Below are 19,466 nucleotides of genomic sequence, written 5' to 3'. Positions count from 1 at the left end.
GGGGCGGTGGAGGCAGAGGGGCGGCAGCGGGGCCGTCTGAGGGAATGCAGGCGGCCGGCGCCAAGATGGCCGCCGCTGGTGCGGGCGCTGCTGCCGCCGCCGGGCGGGCGGCGCGTCAGGGTGAGTCTGTGGGCGCCGTCGGCGGGAGCGGGGGGCTGAGGGCTGACGGGGGCGCTGAGGGCCGGCGGCCCCGCCGCGGGGGCCGGGAGAGCCCGCGGGAGCGCCGGGACGGTGTTATACAACGCGCGGCGAGCGCCTTTGCGTAACGCTGCCGGTAGAGCCGGGGCCTCCGAGCCCCCGCGCCAGAGCTGAGCGGCTGCCGCTGCGCCGGGGGTCGCGTCGCCTCGCTCCGGTGACTGCGCTGCGGAGACCCGGGAGAACGCCCGGCTGAGTTACCGGCGCGCCTGGGCACCGCCGGCAGCCTGGTGATGATTTTTCCTCTAAACCGAGCGCGGGGACGCTCGGGATTTTTTGTTCATCTGAATTTGTGGTTTGCTGGTATCGGCACGCTGTTTTTCATTGCTTGGTGGTTTGTTCCCCCCCGCCTCAGGAGTTTAATTTTCACAGAATCACAGACTGGTTTGGGCTGGAAGGGACCTTAAAGCCCATCCAGTTCCAACCCCCTGCCATGGGCAGGGACACCTTCCACCAGACCAGGTTGCTCCAAGCCCCATCCAACCTGGCCTTGAACCCTGCCAGGGAGGGGGCAGCCACAGCTTCTCTGGGCAACCTGGGCCAGACTCTCACCACCCTCACAGCAAAGAATTTCTTCCCAATATCTCATCTCAATCTCCCCTCTTTCGGTGTAAAACCGTTCCCCCTCGTCCTATCACTCCATGCCCTTGTAAAAAGCCCCTCTCCCGCTTTCCTGTAGCCCCTTCAGGTGCTAGAAGGTCTCCCCGGAGCCTTCTCTTCTCCAGGCTGAACAGCCCCAGCTCTCTCAGCCTGTCTCCAGAGCAGAGGGGCTCCAGCCCTCTGAGCATCTCCGTGGCCTCCTCTGGACTCGCTCCAACATCTCCATGTCCTTCTTGTGTTGGGGGCCCCAGAGCTGGACGCAGCACTGCAGGGGGGGTCTCCCGAGAGCGGAGCAGAGGGGCAGAATCCCCTCCCTCGCCCTGCTGGCCATGCTGCTGGGGATGCAGCCCAGGACACGGCTGGCTTTCTGGGCTGCAAGCGCACGTTGCCGGCTCATGGTGAGCTTCTCGTCACCCATCACCCTCAAGTCCTTCTCCTCAGGGCAGCTCTTAATCCATTCTCCGCCCAGCCTGTGTTTGTGCTTGGGATTGCAATTTGTGATTGGGATTTTAAATGAGGCGCTGTCCTTCTTATAAAGTGTTTGTGTAAAAACCATCCTTGTTTCACAGTTCACAGGTTGCGTTTTCAAATTAAGTCCCAGGAGGTGCAGATAACAGAGACAGTTACTGGTCAGTTCCGCAGCCTTCCTGGTGCTGCCAGCGGCTGGTAGATACACGGGCTACACATGCGTACGCATTGCAGGCTGTACAGCTTTGGGTGCTCCTTCATAAAACAGAATCGGTGTGGTTGGGAAGGACCTTTCGGATCAGCAGGAGCTCTCGTCCTTACTCCTTGTTGGCGTAACTACTGCTGTAACGCCGGAGTAACTTCACGCGCCTACCGAGAGGCACCGGCGTCTTACCCTGCGACCGGTGGAAGTGTGGGCATGCACTGGGGACCACTTTTATCAGGCCTTGGCTCCCGAGGCTGGTACGATTGTGCCGTTTCTAAAACGTACAAAAAGAACATTTACCAGTGTTCCATCAAGCTGGGATCATCACCGTCACACACCCTGCGCGTTCTGCGTCACGGTGCAGGTCGAAACGCACACAGACCTCACCCTAAGTAAAACAAATGCTTTCCAACAGCGCAGAAGGATCAATACGGCTGTTGAAACTTCTTTTTATTGTTCTGTGTAATTTACATATAGTGTTAGTGCTTCAAACAGTAATAACCTAAGAACTGGAAGAAGAATGTAAATATTTGAACGGAGTCTTTCAGGCATCAGCAATGCTTGAATTGAAGTTCTTTAGTCTGTAGCCTTTTTATACGGCTGCTGACACAGGCAGCTGCCTCTCCACACTCTTAATCCTGAGTGAGAAGCGGGATTTGCAAGATGCTTTTCGCTGTCACTGATTTCGGCAGGTTTTGAGGGCGTTCAGCATCTGTTCGGGATGTTATTAGGGAACTGTGAACCATGGATGCTCTTCTCAGCAGGTGGGTCGGCTGCTGGGGAGGTCTGTGCTGTTGGGGCTCAATGGCTGCTGAACCCCTGCAGTCTGACAAGTGTCGCCGCCAAACAATTGCTGGAGAGCCGGGGATGCAGCATTGAACAATTTTTTTCATCATGGGCAATTCACACTATTGTTGCACTAAAAAATGCCATATAATGACTATGAACTCCTGAGGAACACAAAGCGTGCTTTTGAAAAAGCAGACTAAGCAGCGTGTAGGAAGTAAATTATCCTGCTTTTGGGCCAGATTTTGGCTGATACTGAAATCCAGGAATAATAGAAGTCGCCTAGCTGGGTAGTGAGAAAGAAGGATTCTGAAATTGCTGCTCAGTGTACCCGGCACGGGGTCAAACCGAGGAGCTGTGTGCTTATGGCTTGCAGGTGCTGACTTAGGGACCCTAAGTTAACAAATGTCTAACCTACGTTGTAGAGGTGGTGTGGAAATACTTTGCTTGCCTAGAGTTAGCCCAGGTGTGTCTGTACCATGAGGAGGTTCGTAGCTTGACACGGTTGCTGCCTTAGTGTGTCAGCCCTGCACAGAGTCTCTTGTGTGGTCACCAGTTATTTTGGACGGAGGATTGGGGCTTAAAGATCAGTGAGGCTTTTGTTTCGGTTTGGGTTACTGCCTGGTGTCTGAAAAGCTGTTAGTACACAGAGTGCTCAAAGAAAGGCAGAAGCTTGCAATTTCCTGACTGTGTTTGATTCCAGGACGTGGAGCCTAAGGGAGAAGACGCCGAGCAGCGTAACACTGCCGTGTGTTCATGTGACTGCTGAGGGATCAGCGCCTGTCCGGTGGGGAGGCCCCTCAGCCCGGCGCAAAGTTGTCAATGTGCTGTTATCTCTCTTGCAGTTGTAAAAAGCAGCGGCCACCTGAGGGTCCCGGTGCGATGGAGGGGTCAGGCCACGGCAGCCGCGGTGACGGAGAGCACAAAGCCTCAGATCCAGCCAGCGGTGCGGTGAGTGTGCGGCGGGCTCTGCGCGGGTGTGACCGCTCCCAGCGCCCTGCCTCTGTCTGATACGGTGTGCTGCTGGTGGTGTGGTACAACGGGCAGGCACGGGGCTTGGTCTAGCCTTTTTGTGCATGTGTGATTGCTTTTATCTGGCTGGCTGTGTTCACCGAGCCTCTCGTTTCCCCAGTTCAGTGGGGCGAGGACCACCTGCCTTGCTCTCTGCAGTGTGGTGAGGTGGTGGCCCACGGTAAGGCCTGAGGCACTGCAGGAGCAATAGAAGAGCAAACAGTAGGATATTAGTGTGATCTGAGGTTCTGGTTCCTGCTTCCTGGGTTTTATTCAGCACCCTTCTGATAGCCACTCCAGGAGGAGGGGAACGGAAACGGAGGTCCCCGTTATCTTTAGATAGAGGGACGTTATCTTTAGAACAGAGTGCTGGACCTGCGCCTGGAGAGAAAACCCATTGTAGTGGAAAAAAAACCCAACCACCCAAACAGAACCAATCTTGCATTTATTTGATGTGTAGAATGGCTCTTTGCTGCTTTCACTGCTCTGGGAGATGAGATGTGTCTGCAAAGTAATGAAGACAAAGGCCTGCGTGGGGAGCTCATCTGTTTTCTGCTTCGTTTGCTTGGGGTCTACAGCTGGCGTTCAGCTGAGATGGTTCCTAGACCCTGTTTGATAACCTCCCTTACAGCCTTCAGCTGCGAGACCATTTTCTCAGTATATTTCCAGTTAAACTCTGTGTTGCGAAGTGATTACTCTTTTTAAAAGAAGTAAAGATCATGTAAATACTCGTTCTCTGGCTATTCCTACTTGTAGTTCATATTTTTACATAAGCAGGATGAGCTTCTAAATAGGGTGCTGCTTTTGCAAAAGACACATGCAGAAGGGTAAGCTGATTGTTTTGTAATAATAATAATTAAAAAAAAGGCAGTAGGTCACTAGGATTTGAAATCTCTCTTGCTTCCATAGGAAACCTAAAACAGGAATCCTGATGTTGAACATGGGAGGCCCAGAACGGCTGGATGATGTGCACGATTTCTTACTTCGTCTCTTCCTGGACAGAGATCTAATGACGCTTCCAGCTCAAAAGTGAGGAACGCTGTGAGCTCCTGTGTTACAGCCAGGGTTGGGTGTTGCTGTCGTAGCTGTAAATTATATACATTTAATCTTCTGTGTATATCAGCGTTTCTTAAGACTGTTTCATCTCGGGGACCAGTCAGTGCAAGAAACGGTGTTATAAATCTCTGGAAATAGGCGTGCCAAGATAATTCCTTTCTAATTGCAAATTGTGGTTTCCTGTCAACTAGTAAGGTTGGGAAGGGTGGTGGAATGTAACATTAAACAAACCGTGCAATATAGCTGGTTTGCTATAATCTGGGGAGATTGCCACTGAAAACCCACTGCAGCAGAGAGGTTTGGGGAAGGGGGTGGTGATCTGGGTTATGGTATTAACACGTGTACCTTCTGAATGCTTTAGTAAATTAGCACCATTCATTGCCAAACGCCGCACACCGAAAATCCAGGAGCAGTACAGCAGGATTGGAGGTGGGTCTCCAATCAAGAAGTGGACGGCGATGCAGGGAGAAGGCATGGTGAAGCTCCTGGACAGCATGTCTCCTCGCACCGGTACTTCTTTGCTCTACTGTGCTCATTAAAAGTTTCTTCTGCTTCGTGTGTTGAAAGTATGTGCTCGTAAAGCAGCTTTTGCTTCTCAGTTTTTGTTGTGAGTGTGAACAGTGTTCTCAGGAAGTCATGGCAAAGGTATTGCAGAAGTTCTTGTTCGTTAAAAACTCAGCATATGCAAAAGCCTGGGGTTTCCCACACATGCAAGTATATTTTTGTGGTGTGCTCTGCATTGCAGAATGGCTTTGATGTTGGGGAGTACTGTCAGTACTCCTTCAGCCTGCAGTAACACAGTGTAGCGCCAAAAGCCAACAACCAACCAGTCACCCACCTTCTCAGGCTGGATCCAGTAGTGCTGTGGTCCAGCTGTCACCTCTGTCCGTGCCCAAGGTGGGTAAGTCCACCCTTAGATGCTTTTGGCACGTTTTGTCTTGCCTAACTTCAGCCATCAGAAGTTGGGCATCTGGCCTAAGCTGGTGGTCTCTGCTCCCTCTTTCATTGAGAGAGAGTAGGGCTTGGAGAGTGATTCAGTTTGTCCTGAGGCCATTATGAAAAGGCAGGCTCACCCTCTAGAGACAGAGTTATCTCTGTCCTTTGATTGTGGGAAGAAATCTAGATGACTATGATAAAGTGTCTTATTTTCAGATGGCTAAAGCTAGGTGAGGGGGGTCTCCCGTGGTGTGTGTGACTGCAAGGTGTCTTACCTTGCCCTGTAAGTTCTGCTTGAGCTTGAAGAAGTCTACACTGAGGACAAGTGGTTGAGCCTTCGATGATAAGAAAAGTGAATGTATTTCATGTGAACAAATAAGGCAGGCATGGGAGAAGCGTGTTCAGAGTGGCATTCTCGCTAGCATAAATGAGATTTGTGACCATTGGCAGTGGCATTATAATCTCATGTAATTTTCATATCTTTTATGAAGAGGTGGAGCGGGAGAGTGACGATCCTCTTGGGTTGTGCCAGGTGTTGATCTAGGGTTTGCTGGACGTTCGCGTTCTGCACACTGGTGCTGCTGAGTTTCATGGGGTGGGATCTCCTGCTCTAAAACACACGGCCACTGTCCCCTGGCTGCTCCTTGTAGCCAACTGCAGGACGGTGTCGGGCTGCCGCTCGCTCGCAGCAGCCAGCAGTTAGGGCTCAGGAGACAGTGCAGCCTTCTCTGCTCCTGCTTCTTCTTCCAATTCCCTTCCCTGTTCAGGGCCAGCTTGGCCAGGATGCTGTACAGGGACTGTCTGATGTAGAGCAGCTCTGAGGCCAGAACTTAATGCTATAAAATCTTTTGTATGTGCCTTTGTTGTGCCAGCCTGAGCCTAAAGAATAGGTGACTGTGTGGGAGGGTGTCGGGAGTCTCACTGTTCTGCAAAGCTGCAGGTGTCTTTTGTTCCTCTGAAATGTCCCTCTGCGGTTATTGCTTGGATGTATCCAGAGCTTTTGAAACTTTCTCTGAATCTGAGACTATTAATAATGGATAAAAGCACGCCCACCGATTAGGCCTGAACACAGGACTGAAGAGGAGGTCAGCTGGAAGAAAAGACAAGGTTTCATAGCTGAACATTGCAGGGCCTGGTTGAGTGATAGCAGTGAGCCCCACCCAGCACACGAGCAGGAGATAAGGCCTAACAGTTTGGCTTGGGTGGAGCAGATGCTGTCTTTGCCTGTTCTTCCTTGATGACCAGAAAACTTGAAAGGTGAATACAACCTCCCTCCCCTCTCTCCGGATCACAGAATCTCTCTGAACCTTGCTCCCTCGCAGCAAGGAGCTGTGGCTTGTCTGGATTACCCTGTGCCAGGCTACCTGGTAGCACTAGTGTGATGGGAAACGGACTGGTAAAAGGGTCTGGAAGGTGAAAAGTGACGCTCTTGGAAGGCTAGAACCAAATCTATTTCATTCATTCAGCGTGTAGCGTGTCACTGATACCTTCATTTGGGTGATGTTCCATCCTTTTCTCCACAGATGCTGCTCTAGCCTAATTCCAGCTGTGGTCCCTGCAAGTGTAGTCAAGCCTGAAGCCAAAACCACACCCTGCTGTGGCACCCAAGGCAGGGGCGTTTCAGCAGCAGGAGCCCCTGCAGGGTCAGGCTTGCAACAGGCTCTGAAGATAAAGCTTAGAAAGTTTATCTGCTTTTCTCAGTGTACCACTCCCACTTGCTTGTCTTTGGTGACCACTTTTTTGTGAAGGCTGTGCTGTTCTTACACCTGATAAGTCGTTTAGAGACCTCCTTTTTTACCTGACAGCAGCTGCAGCTTTAAAAATCCAACGTGCTAACCATTGCTAACAGTTGAGTTGAGTGCTAACCATTTCCTTAAGCATTTAGAGTAACCTTGCAGCGTCACCAAGTACTGTGTTGCTTCAGGATAGCGTGGACCAGCGGGATGTGCTCCCAGACTGAGCTGCACGTGTGGGAATATCGTGTGCTCGCAGGCAGTGCTTGGGGAGGCTGAGCCCTGTTAATGAGTAACTCGCAGGTTGTGGTGTCAAGACTTGAAACACGTGATGTGTGTTCATTTTACCTCGATCTGGACTTTTGGGGCGTAGAGTTTGTAGTTGCTGTGTATTTATGGGTGTTGAAGAGCTCATGTTAGACAGTATCAATAACCACCTGTGGAATTCCCTCCTGCGTAAATTAATCTACTGATTTACTGACTGGTAGTATACATTTGACATGTTACATTTCAGCAGTGGGGCTAACATAAAGCAGTAAATAAACAGTCTCACCCATGTCATCTGGGAACAGTATAACTTTAAAATGAAGCTTTATTGTTACAGGCAGCTGTCTGAAAATGAACGGGAGCTCTTCCTTCCTGGGTTGGGGAGGCTCAGTAGTCTGTAAGAATAAATCACACAAACATGATGATAGGAAAATCCATTTCTATTCTTGGGGTTGTTTTTCTGGTGTTGGCATCAAACAGGCTGATGTCTTGCAATGGTAATTATGTTGTAAGAAGGCACATCTTGCTTTTTTTATTGTTTTTGATTATAACAGTTCTTAGTATTTCTTCCAAGCTGTATTTTGGCTGAGATTCCCTTGTCAGCAGAATGAAAGCTCACAGGATGAGGGGGCCACGTTGTTTCTTCAAACATCCAAACACATGGATGTGTATATGGACATTAAAATCTTTCCTTTGCTGCCTGTGCTTCAGGCCAAGCATAATACTGCAAGAGTACTGCAAGAAGCTCCCAGGTTGGCTGTTTTCTCCCAGTAAGTCCTTTCCCAGGTTAAACTCTACTGTCTTTGCTCTGGTTAGTCAGACTTTTGTTTTTAATGCCATTTAAAAATGTTAATGAGGTTGCTGGCTCCCGGGGCTCCCGAAGTCGGGTCATTATTTGCTCCTGCTCCCAGCTGGGAGCTCTCTTGCCTCCTGCAGAGAACTGGGGCTGACTAAACCTGTTTTCTGAATCCTGCATAAATGTGTGGAGCGGTGACCAAGCACGGGACATCTGCTTCCTTCAGAAACCTGTTAAATGTTATTTCAGAGCTAGTGACCCGGAAACCCTGAAAAAGAAACGTTGCTTTTGTTCTTCTAAGAACCTCTTAAAAAAAAACCAAAATAAAGCAGCAGCCCTCCTCTCCCTCCCTGCCCCTGACCAAACCATATTCCCCAAACCTCAAAGCTGACACCCAAAAGGCTGGAGAAAATGGAAAAACCTCAAATGTTGTCCTTAGAGAGAATAATATTGCCTCCAAAATAAAGCGTTTAAAGGCATGAAGATTTCTATGAGAAACACCCAGAACCCAGAATGAAGGAACGTGTGTCCCTTATTCAGTGCCCCAGACAATAGTGTCCCCGTCCTCGGGGTGTGTGTGCAAACGGAGCAGACTGGCCCTCGCCAGGGTGGTGACCAGGGCGGTTGCATCAGACAGGGGTTCCACCCTGTCTTGTTTTTGGCTTTGTTTTTTAATGTGGTTAACCGGAGGCAAGGAAGTGGAAAGTGAAGGAGAATTACGTATGCATAAAATGATGGAGGCAAAGATAACGTAGGAGAGGGAAGTGCAAGGGAGCGAGGTGCTGGAGCTGAAATAGGGGTGGAGGGCACGAGGAGCAAGCGGTTGGTACCCGGGAGCTCTGCCTGGACGCCCCTGCAGTGCTGGGACTGAGGGCCTGATCCAGCAAGGGCACGTGAATCCTTCACGCACCGAAGGCATCCTGGTTTGGTGACTTCTCTGTTGGCACCTGGGGCATGAAAGGGACAAAATGTCTGATTTTCTTGGAATGCCTCATAGGCAGCTCGTGTCTGTCAGGTGCAGGGCCTTTTCCTGTTTGAAACTGATCCCTGTGGAGCAGAATACCGGACAAAATTGCAGCCCAATTGTATTTGAAAGTCTGGGTAAGTAAAATTTCCTGGAATGTGCCAACTGCAATGCATTTCCTTTCGTATGGCAGAATGAAGAAAGCCTTGTCTCTCCTAAGGGTTTGGCATTTTAATTACACTGGTGTGCTTAAAACATCCGACTTCTGATTTCAGTGGGTGAGTTGAGCTGTGCTGTTGGGAAGCCCGTAGCACATCTGTAACTGTGGTCTGTGCTAGGGCACAGCAGTGTTCAGTTAGCGTCTTGTAGGGACACCTTTTTACCAAGACATCCTTTACATCAGAACTCGCCCAGTCAAATGTCAGAGCTCTGAATGGTCTGGAAACCACACCTCTGCTGAACGAGGTAAAACCAGAAGGTTGATGCTCCCTGCAGAAACGAACAACAGTGTAAATCACTTTTAAATTCTGATAACAGCAAAGTGAGTTACCAGAAGAATACTTGGCCAGAGAACGATGTGTTTGTATGACAGTGGTTTAGAAAAGTAGCCAGAAAATCATCAACAAGCGTATTTCACAGTTTCAGTCTGGTTCTGTACTTTGCACTTATTAAGGATGTGTTATTGAGAGTGCTCCTTTCCCTGTGCTCTGGCTGGCAGCGCCTCACAAATACTACATCGGCTTCCGGTACGTCCATCCCCTGACGGAAGAAGCCATCGAAGAGATGGAGAAGGACGGCATCGAAAGGGCTATCGCTTTCACCCAGTACCCCCAGTACAGCTGCTCTACCACAGGTGAGCAGAGCAAGGGGGCTCAGAGTGCCCCTTCCCTTGGCTTCATTGCCAGCTCGAGGTCTTCTGTATTTACTGAAATTCTGAATTTTAGGTAGAAGCTTTTAAACTAAGGATAGCTTTATGTTACCATTGTGTATGAGACAACATAAACTGAAGGCTCAGGAGCACGACCGAGTAAGCTTTCTTCATGGAAACTAGAATAATAATTGTTCTTCCCTTAAAGAATGGTTTACAAATTGGTCTTGGCTTGTACGTTGTATGAACTTTGATATAATTGGTACCTTATATCTACTTTGATACAATAGTTCCCATTTGAGGCTCTTAGTTCTGATTTACAGTTGCATTTTAAATATGTAGCATTTTAAAATATTATAATACCTTGCTACAAAACTGCAGGTTGCTAATGCCTGGGCTGAACTTGTGTTCTTAATTCTGTGTATTTCAGGGAGCAGTTTGAATGCCATTTATCGCTACTATAATAAAAAAGGGGAGAAGCCGAAGATGAAGTGGAGTATCATTGACCGGTGGCCCACACACCCCCTTCTCATTCAGGTATGAAGCTGGCAGGCAGAGCGAGAGGTGGGAACTGAGCAGGTCTGATGTGGTATCAAATGGAAATTCCCTGGGGTTTTCTTAGATTGGTTGATGCAGGAGAAACTTGGGATCTTTGCATTGCCAGCTGACTTTAAAACAACAAAGAACTAAGTAAGTACAGATGTTTCTTGAGTTTCCTTTTCAGAAATATTTGCTACCAGTAAAACCACAGTATAATGTTAAGTGACAGAACCATTCTGAGGAAACACTTCACTTAGATCGAGTCTTAACTTCTAACAAAGCTTACAAGATTTTTAGCTGTGGAATGTGCTAAAAGAAGATGAACCTATTTGCTGATTTAGGCTGTGTTTATGTATTTTCTTTAAAAAAAAAAGAAATACTGGAGAAGAATAATAGGAATGCTTCTTGGTTTAAAAGCATAGTCATATTATCATAACAGTGTTGGCTGGAAGGGGCCTCTGGAGGTCAACAGTCCCCATTCCTGCTCAGAGCAGGTCTGTGGTCGACACACGTACAGATGGTGTCCGTTTGTCAGGTTCTCACCCAGCAGCACAGAGGTAATTCTGGGCACAGCACTGGCTGTGGCAGGAGCAGTTAAGGGCAACCTTGCTCCTTCCTTTCCAGAGACAGTGACGTTTTTATCTTTGTTGGGGAGCTTCTCCCCTCGTTTGGGTTTTGCAATTTTGTGGTGTGCTGAGCAGATGATAACAATAACTGAAGGCAGGCAAGGTGGGACTGTTCCCTTGGCAAGCTGCTTGGGCAGATGCTGTCCCTGGGACGTGATGCATGTCCCAGAAGGGGGAATTCTGAAGTTCTTAAGGCAGCCTGGAACGTAGGAGCTGCCTGTCTTGGGTTACTGGAGAGCACATGGTGCTTCTCAGTGTTTCTCATTCAGCCCTTTTTTTTTTTTCTGAACAGTGCTTCACCGATCACATACAGAAGGAACTGAACCTGTTTCCACCCGACAAAAGGAAAGATGTCGTCATCCTCTTCTCGGCTCACTCGCTGCCCATGTCTGTGAGTTCCGTCAGGTCGTTTCTGTCGTTGTTAGACCAGAGTCACGCTGGGCTAACGGAAGGGTACGCGGCTCACCCCTCTGCGGGGCAGGGCTGTGGCTGTGGGACTGCCAGGCAAATAAAAAGAGAAATACGAAGGTGAGTTATGAGCTGGAGGTGGCAGCCTGCTGTGGAGCTGAAGGTGAGGCATGTGAGCGTCTCCGCACGCTCACTCAGATCTGCGCTTCTCGCCGTCGGCAGGGATGGGGCACTAGGTTAGGTCAGGCTTGGTGCAGCTGCTTCCATGGCCTGTTGAACCTGCCAGCTCAAACCTGGGTGGTGATGGAGGGAAAACTCGGTTATTTTCTCACCTCTGGAAAGCAGTAATAGTGCTTTCCCTGGAGGAATGAAAGTAAAATCTTTGCAAGGTTGTGATAAATGACTTGATCCTCTGTCAACAACCAGCAACCGCAGTAAATTGGCTCTTGGGTCGTTTGTCAAAAAGGCAGCGCTGTTACCAAAAGGTAACCATACCTGTGTATGATGGCAGAAGAATTTATCTTTTATCCTGGGAAGGAGGAGGAGGGAGCCAGGCACTTGATACGTCCCATCCTGGGCACAGCCACGTCACACCCAGAGTGCTCGCCTTCCCCGGGCTGTAGGTGGTCTTTGCCCCAGCATGTCCCCTGGAGAAAGGTCTGGTGTTTCTGTGTTGAAGGTAGTGAACCGTGGTGATCCGTATCCTCAAGAAGTGGGAGCTACTGTCCAGAGAGTCATGGAGAAGCTGAACTACTCCAACCCTTACAGGCTTGTGTGGCAGTCCAAGGTATGTGTGCAGGGAAGCCACCTGTGAAGCTCTTCAGCTGATGGAGTTTGTGGTCTTCCAGCTTTGTCATAACCTCAGCGCCTTTTTCCCATTTTCAGCAAGTATTTCTGCTGGAACAGAATCCCCATCTTTTACTCTATCAGTCTTTCCAGATACTCTGTCCACAGTTTCTTGCCTTTTTTGTATATTGCATCATTTTAAAGTAGATATTTGATGTGTCCGTTAGAAAACCTACGATCTCGTAACATCTGCTTTGGCATTTGTCTTTCTCTGTCAGAAGGAAGAACTGAGCCCTCACTGGATTTTTAAGGTGTTGCTTTTTGAGGATTTCTGAGCAATTTTGCTGGAGTCAGCTTCGTGGATAGGAAAGGGATAAGGACAGTTGGCTACATCCAGAAGCTGACTTCTTTAAAAGGCTTTAAAGCCTGTGCAGTAGTGGTCAGGGTTTTGTTGAAGTGAAGCCAGTAGACCTTTATTTAGATTTTCAATTACTTTAATGAGAGTCTCATTTAGGCCAGCCCAGTTCTGTTCCTTTGGGGTTTAAATGGCAGGACAGTGTGTCTTCATAAAGAATTTAATGGAGAAAGTGAGAGGTACTATCAAAAGCAAGGGAATACAAAACTGCCTCCATCTTAAACATAATCTGTTCTGTGTCGTCCTGCTTAAGAAAACGTGGGTGTTCTTTGTAAGAATGATGTAATGAGGCTTTTCTCGTTATTACCTTCCCCCTTTTCTTACAGGTTGGACCAATGCCCTGGCTTGGTCCACAGACAGATGAGACCATCAAAGGACTGTGCGAAAGAGGGAAGAAGAACATGTTGCTGGTCCCTATAGCATTTACAAGTGACCACATCGAAACGCTTTACGAGCTGGATATCGAGTACGCCCAAGTGCTAGCAAATGAGGTGAAGTTTTACAGTTTTTGTAGCTGTTGGGATAGTGGTGATCTGAGATTACTTCTCCTGTTTTGAAATTGCTTTGTAGTCGCTTCTTGCAGTATGATCTGGGGCAAATTTAATTTTTCTGTAAATTGAAAATTAATCTGACCTGTCTTAACTCAAATGAATTTTTAGCAACACAGAACAGGTGGGAGTTTATCTTTCTAGGTTTACCTCTTTGAGCCACTGCTGTCCTTCCTAAAAAAGAATCATTGATTTTTGGCAGCAAAGTGAAATTTTGCATCATAGTTATTTTTGCTGTATTGAAAAACACGGTGTTGCATTTAATTCTGTCATTTTGGGGCAACCTCTGAATGAAATAGAAAGGGGGATTTTGGAGGCTGACTAGTGAAGGATCTAGCAGGCTTAACTTCTTTTCTCCTTATCTTTGATTCAGTGTGGAGTTGAAAATATCAGAAGAGCAGAGTCTCTCAATGGAAATCCACTGTTCTCCAAGGTACCCTCTTTGTTGCGATAGTTGTGTGTTGCCTACTAGATTATGGATGTCTTCTTGTAGTTTTAGTGTATTTTGAGTTTAAAAGCAAAAATGGAAACCCTTGTGCTTAATCTGTATACCACAAGTGTTTTCTTCTACCACAGTTTGTGGTTTGGTTTATTTTTAAAAAAAAGAAAAAAAGTTCAGAAGTTTGGTTTGACAAAAAAGAACAACAGTTTTGTACTCATTTGTAGCAATCTTTTAATGAAATGTTTCTCAATGCAGTTTTAAAGCAGGATTTTCTGCTGAAGTAAAGGGGGTGGTGCTTGAAAAGCACAGTCTGATGGATGCACAGTTTGGCAGCCTCCCTAGTCTGTGTGACACGGGTTGAAGCGTTTTTTATTTCATGCAAATCAGTTTTGCTCACTTCTGATTTTTAATTAACTGTCTTTCAGGCTCTGGCAGACCTGGTCTGTTCACACATCCAGTCGAATGAAGTCTGCTCCAGGCAGTTAACCCTCTGCTGCCCGCTCTGCATCAATCCTGTCTGCAGGGAGACTAAAGCCTTCTTCACTAGCCAGCAGCTGTGACGGGCGCGCTGGGGTGGGCAGGGAAACTGCCCCAGCCAGGCAGCGCCCGACCAGACCCTCCTGTTACACACTACAGGCTGGTAGTCTGTGATGGTAACCTCATGGTTAGGCGAGGAGAACTTGACTTCTTTGGTTTATTTTTTTTTAATGTTTTTTTGTTGTTTGAGAAGAGTTTGTAGAAAGTAGGGAAGTAAGGGGGTTTGTCCTGTGAGGTGTGGAAAGGTCTTGTTTCATCTGATTCTGACTGGACTTAGCGTGAGCCCATAAGTATGCACTGAAAAACTGAAAAATTAGCTTCTACTTCCTATGCAGGGATGTATTGGTATGCAGTTTTGTCGTGAGTGCATTAATTTCAGCTTTCCAGGTCAAGCATACAGTTGTTTGGTTTGTTTGTTTAAGGTACAGCATAACCAGCGTAGTCACCGATGGTCTCTTCTGCGAGTGATTTCTCGGATGGGTTTGAAGATCATGTTGCTTCTAATGCTTTTAAAATAATGTGTATGGTTTTTTTAGAACATAAAGTTAAGGCTTTGTTTTGTTTTGTTGTTTTTCTCCTGCCAGAAACTTCTGGCAAAAGCTTAGCTGGGCTAGTAGAACACACAAGATTTGTTTACGTTTTCTAGAAGAAACACTGTCAATGTCGGCAGGAAAGCCTGTGCGTTGGAGAGCGTGGCGTGAGCGGAGCAAGCCTGCTTGGTGATGCTGCAGAACATGCTCAGCTGAGACAAACTGTGTGTGTTTCAAATCTCTCAGCTGTCAGTAGCGTGTGTTGAAACATGTTGGGTTATCTTTTAAGCAAAATGGCTTTTTAAAATCATTATTAAAAAGGGCTTTCTCTGGTTAGGTGAGTTTAGGAAGCCAGGCTTGCTCTCCAGAAGGTTTATAGATCTGCTCTGTGCTTTCTACTGTGCCACAGTGCTGTGGTTTTGTGGGACACCTATGGAGATCCATAGGTACGATTGATCTAGCTTAATTGATGTTGTTACTTAAAAATGAGGTGGTAAGTCAGGAGTGATTTCTGGTGCAGGTGCCTGAGAGCAGGCAGCCCTGCGCTCTGACAGCCGTGTGTTCATGCACATCTTTGTCAAAAGCCAGGTTTTGTCTGTTGGATTTTGGGTGCATCAGGGCTGCTGAGTCCACTCCTAAGGAGGGGGAGCTTTGTAGAGTGATAAACTTTTAGGGCAGCATTCCCTCACTGTCAGCACCGGGACCGGTGTCCAGGTTAGTCTCGGGATAGGAGGGGCTTTGCTGGAAGGCTGGTCACCACACGGCATGGCCGAGCTTGGCGCTTGAAGTGGTTCAGGGCAGGAGAACCGCAGCACCTCAGTGGTCCTCTGGCACGGGGACCTCTCCTCCTGGGAGGGACAGAGGAGGAGCAAAGCTGTGACCGTTCTGTGGGACTGAGCCATACGTATATCAGTCTAGCTGTCAGCTTCAGGGGTACACGTGTTTACTTGACATAATCAGCACTGAAACGCCAGGAGTTTGGCAATGCAGGTTGTTCTCTGCAGACTGGTGCTCCAGCTGCCCGTGATGTTTGAGAAGCAGGTGCCATGCTGCTCAGACAGTTTGAGTTGCTTATGTAATTATGGGGCGTGAATAGTTTGAACCTCTGATCTTTCAAGGGTAGGGTTGTTCAAAAAGAAAGTCGGCCTCTGCTGGTGTAACAGGGGTTGATCTTGTTCTGTTTTCTGTTGAAAGAATTAAACATGGGATACTAAAATGATACTAAATGATACTAAAATGAATGGGTGCTTGTTGATCAGCCAGCGGGCCAAGCACTGCCATGGAGCGCTGTAAATCCTGCTGCACAGCCTCGCTGGGGCCTGTGGCCTGATACATCTTGAGTTGGGAGTGTCTCCACTGCCAGAATCTTCCGAGCGTGATTGTGACAGACTCAAACCCTTCAGTGCCAGAACCTCCTGCGTTACTGCTGTCTCTCCTGCTTCAGCAGAAAGAAGTCTTCCTCGACCCTCCATGCCTGTGCCTGGTTCGGTGGCAGGGAGCCAGAAGTCGGGGCTTCTGTTTTCCCTTCCTTGCTCCGTTCTGGGTCTCTGCTCACTGCCTTGGCAGGAAAAAGGGACGCTGAGCTGATTCCTGCCCTTGCTCAGGTGGAGCAGGCGGTTGTCATGTGTGTGGAAAAGCTTTGAATCGATGTCAGGAGAATAAAAAGTCTGCAATATGTGTGGGAAGGGAACACTGGCCTTATTCTTCTCGCTGGACAAAGAACTTCTTTTCTCCCTTCCCATTTCTCTGCTTGACACTGACAGGTCAGTGGAAAACCGACTGGTTTGTGAAATCTTCCTGCTTACACCTCTGTCCTACCAGCTGAAGGGTGTATTGACCTTCAGCCCCAGGCGGTGACCAGCACAGCTGGAAGCGTGGCTGGACCTGGGAGCTGAGGGTTCACTTGAACATTACGACGCTGTAAATATAGGTTGGCTTTTTGTTTCCGTACTGGAGGGAGCACTGAGAATATTAGCCAGCACTAATGATGAGGCATGTTTGTCCCCAGTAATAAAAGGTATTTAAAATTCACTTTTTAGTGTGCTGACCGCAAGTGAGATAATTACTGAGCCTGTTGCTGCTGTTAGACCACATAATGTAGAAATCACTTTTAATTTTCTAGCTTTCAGCAGACGGATCTCGTCTCGTAGCTGGTGGGGTGCTTCGTTTTGCTGAGCAGATCGTGTGATACCGCTCTGTTCTGCTATTTAACATAGTGTTTTGTGTTAGTGCAGCCTGTTGAAAAACCACCTGAGCAAGTCAGCTGTCAGCTCTGCTTCATATTTTTAATAGAAATCAAGGTTCACCCGCTCATGTGCCTTCCGCAGCACTCTGCCGGCGACGCGTGGCCGCTGCTGTTGGGGGGGTGCAGGCTGAGCCCCGCCGTCACGCAGCCGGTTGGGCCCTCTGGCAGGTTTTAAACCTTTGGTGCTACTCGCTGAGGACCCAGTCTCGTCAGATCCTGGGCGCTTCCTGCTCCGGGGGAGTTGGTGGAGGTCCGGGGGTGTCAGCATCTGGGAGACTCCAGTCCTCGCACAGGGATCTCGTGGGGTTTGTTCATTCTCCGGATTTAACTCTGCAGTTTGGGGTTTCTCTTTTTTTGTTCAGTTGAAGTTTTAATCTTTTGGAGTTTGTACAATCCCCCCTTGTTAACTGGCTGCATTTTCCAGAACGTGGTGGCTTCCAGCAGTGGTGCTGGGATAGGAAGAGGTGTGCGGGCAGTAGGTGAGCTCGCCTCCCGCTCCCCAGGGGAGGAGGGTGTGGGGCTGAGCCCAGCGGGGCCGGGATTTCCCTGGGAATATCTAAAAGATCACTCTGTTTTCCCTTTCTGCCACACCCAGAGAGCTGGAAATCAAAATGAAGGGTAAGATGCAAGAGAGAGAAGTTCCTTTTATTTTTTTAATGCCAGATGTGTACAAATACTTGCTTTAAGTCCAACATACATATTTCAGATTGAACAAGGACTTCCATTTAATGTAACGCAAACTGTGTATGATCTTACTGTGTATCATTTGCCATAAGGATGGAATCTCAATTAAAGTTTTTGGAAGAAATCACTGAGCTGTGTGTCCTCAGTAAGAGCCCTTTATGGTGGTGTTTGGGTGTCGCTCTGCTTGCTGTGCAAACGGAGTGGGATTGGGTGTCACTCTGCTTGCTGTGCAAACGGAGTGGGATTGGGTGTCACTCTGCTTGCTGTGAAAACGGGCTCAAGAAGATGGTGAGTAAAAGCTTGGCCCGAGTTTTGAATCCCACCTGTGATTGTTAATTTATGCAGTTCTCTATTGACAGTCTCTAGGCAGCTTATTCCTTATGTTAAAAATTAAGTGCTTGATTGATTATCTTCTGGAGCAGTGATGAGGGTTGTTGTGTGCTTAAGCTGATCCATGAGCGGGCTCTCATTACTGGACTCAGGTGGGGGAGAGGCGGACGGGTGGAAGAGGGGAAGCACGATGGAGCGCGGTGATGTTCCTCCCTCCCCTCTGGTGTTTTGGTCGGCAGCTTTGCCATTTCACAGTCCCGTGCGGTGTCTTTCACCCTGTGGGAAAAGTATCTTCTGGTGATACCCCCCGTGGTGCGCTGGGCAAGGGGTTTATCCATAATTCATAACTTTCAAGCCCTCAGGGGTGAGTTCTGCTCTCACACACAGAGCACAGGGATTCATAAATTCAGACCGGGTCTAAACTCTGCCTTTTGTTTTCCTGCTAAATTTGTGCTCGTCGGTAAGCGCCAGGAAAAGGTGATTTAATTTGCATCCCTTGACCTCTGTCTCATTACCCCAATGTCAAAATACATTATCCGGGAGCGCTAAGGAGGGCGTTACCTCCCGCTGATGTACGGCGAGTTTTCCGGGGTCTCTCAGAAACGCACGTGAAGGCACATTTACACTCCCTCGTGGCGAGGAAAACCTGACGCAGCGGCGGCGAGCGGAGATGCTCGGGCAGAGCTGAAAGCACGACCGCTGAGAGGCATCCGCTGCAGCGCCCAGGAAGGGCCGTTATCGATAGCAACCGCTCCCCAAACCGTCTGCCGGGCCGGCGTGCGGGGGCACCGGGAGGCTCCGAGAGAGCTGGAACTGCAGAGCAGGTGGATCAGCTGAGGGGAGAGGGTGGGTGGAACAGCATCATCCAGGCTGGGGTGCTTCCCTCTCTGCGGTGCTGGCCCCCAGGGCGGGTGCACTGCCCAGGGCTGGTTTTCTCTGGGGTGAAGGAGCGGGAGCTCTAGCGCAGAATCCAGAGCCCTCGGTGATGCTTTTCCTGTCGTCGTTAAGGATGATCCATAACATGTGAACGCCGCCTGCGATCGAGGCCCGATGACGGTTCTCAGGCGAGCAGCTGCGCTCGCCAGGAGCCGTACCGGAGCGCTGGGGCCGTGATCTCCGGGGTGCTCGGCATCCCGCGCTGGCTCCGCACCAGCTCCCGCAAGCGCTTTTATCGCAGCGTTACTGGGCCGTTGTGGTCTGTGATGGTCTTTTACTGCCTGCGAGTTCTGCTGCTGTCAGGCGTGAGGAAAGCGATGTGTAACGTGACCCAAAGTGTTCTCATGTGGTTTAATCTACTGGTTTAATATATTATGGCTTCCTGCCATCACGCCTCTCTGAGAGGGACCCTGGAATCGCTCGCGGGGGTTTTGTATGTGCGGAAGCTGAGAGGCATTTTTCCAGCGCGTACCTCAGGGCAGGCAGAGCTGACCTTAGGTTTTTCTCCTCTGTGTGTGTGTGTAGGTCCCCACCGCTGCCTGCTCCCATGGGCG

At 48.9% G+C, this 19,466-nt stretch overlaps 1 protein-coding gene across 1 annotated transcript; it reads left to right on the top strand.

The window, feature by feature from the left end:
• FECH (ferrochelatase) lies at nucleotides 1-17,773 on the top strand. The gene is made up of 11 exons (XM_068424440.1): nucleotides 1-120; nucleotides 3,100-3,205; nucleotides 4,175-4,294; nucleotides 4,683-4,831; nucleotides 9,736-9,870; nucleotides 10,316-10,422; nucleotides 11,344-11,442; nucleotides 12,139-12,246; nucleotides 12,987-13,151; nucleotides 13,582-13,641; nucleotides 14,076-17,773. The coding sequence occupies exons 1-11, from the start codon at nucleotides 45-47 to the stop codon at nucleotides 14,208-14,210; spliced, it is 1,260 nt and encodes a 419-aa protein (XP_068280541.1). The 5' UTR covers nucleotides 1-44; the 3' UTR covers nucleotides 14,211-17,773.
• The last annotated feature ends 1,693 nt before the right edge of the window (nucleotides 17,774-19,466 follow it).

This window comes from Nyctibius grandis, assembly GCF_013368605.1.
Source record: "Nyctibius grandis isolate bNycGra1 chromosome W unlocalized genomic scaffold, bNycGra1.pri SUPER_W_unloc_2, whole genome shotgun sequence".
NCBI classification, from domain to species: Eukaryota; Metazoa; Chordata; class Aves; order Nyctibiiformes; family Nyctibiidae; genus Nyctibius; species Nyctibius grandis.
This window is presented reverse-complemented; position numbering and strand designations above follow the sequence as displayed.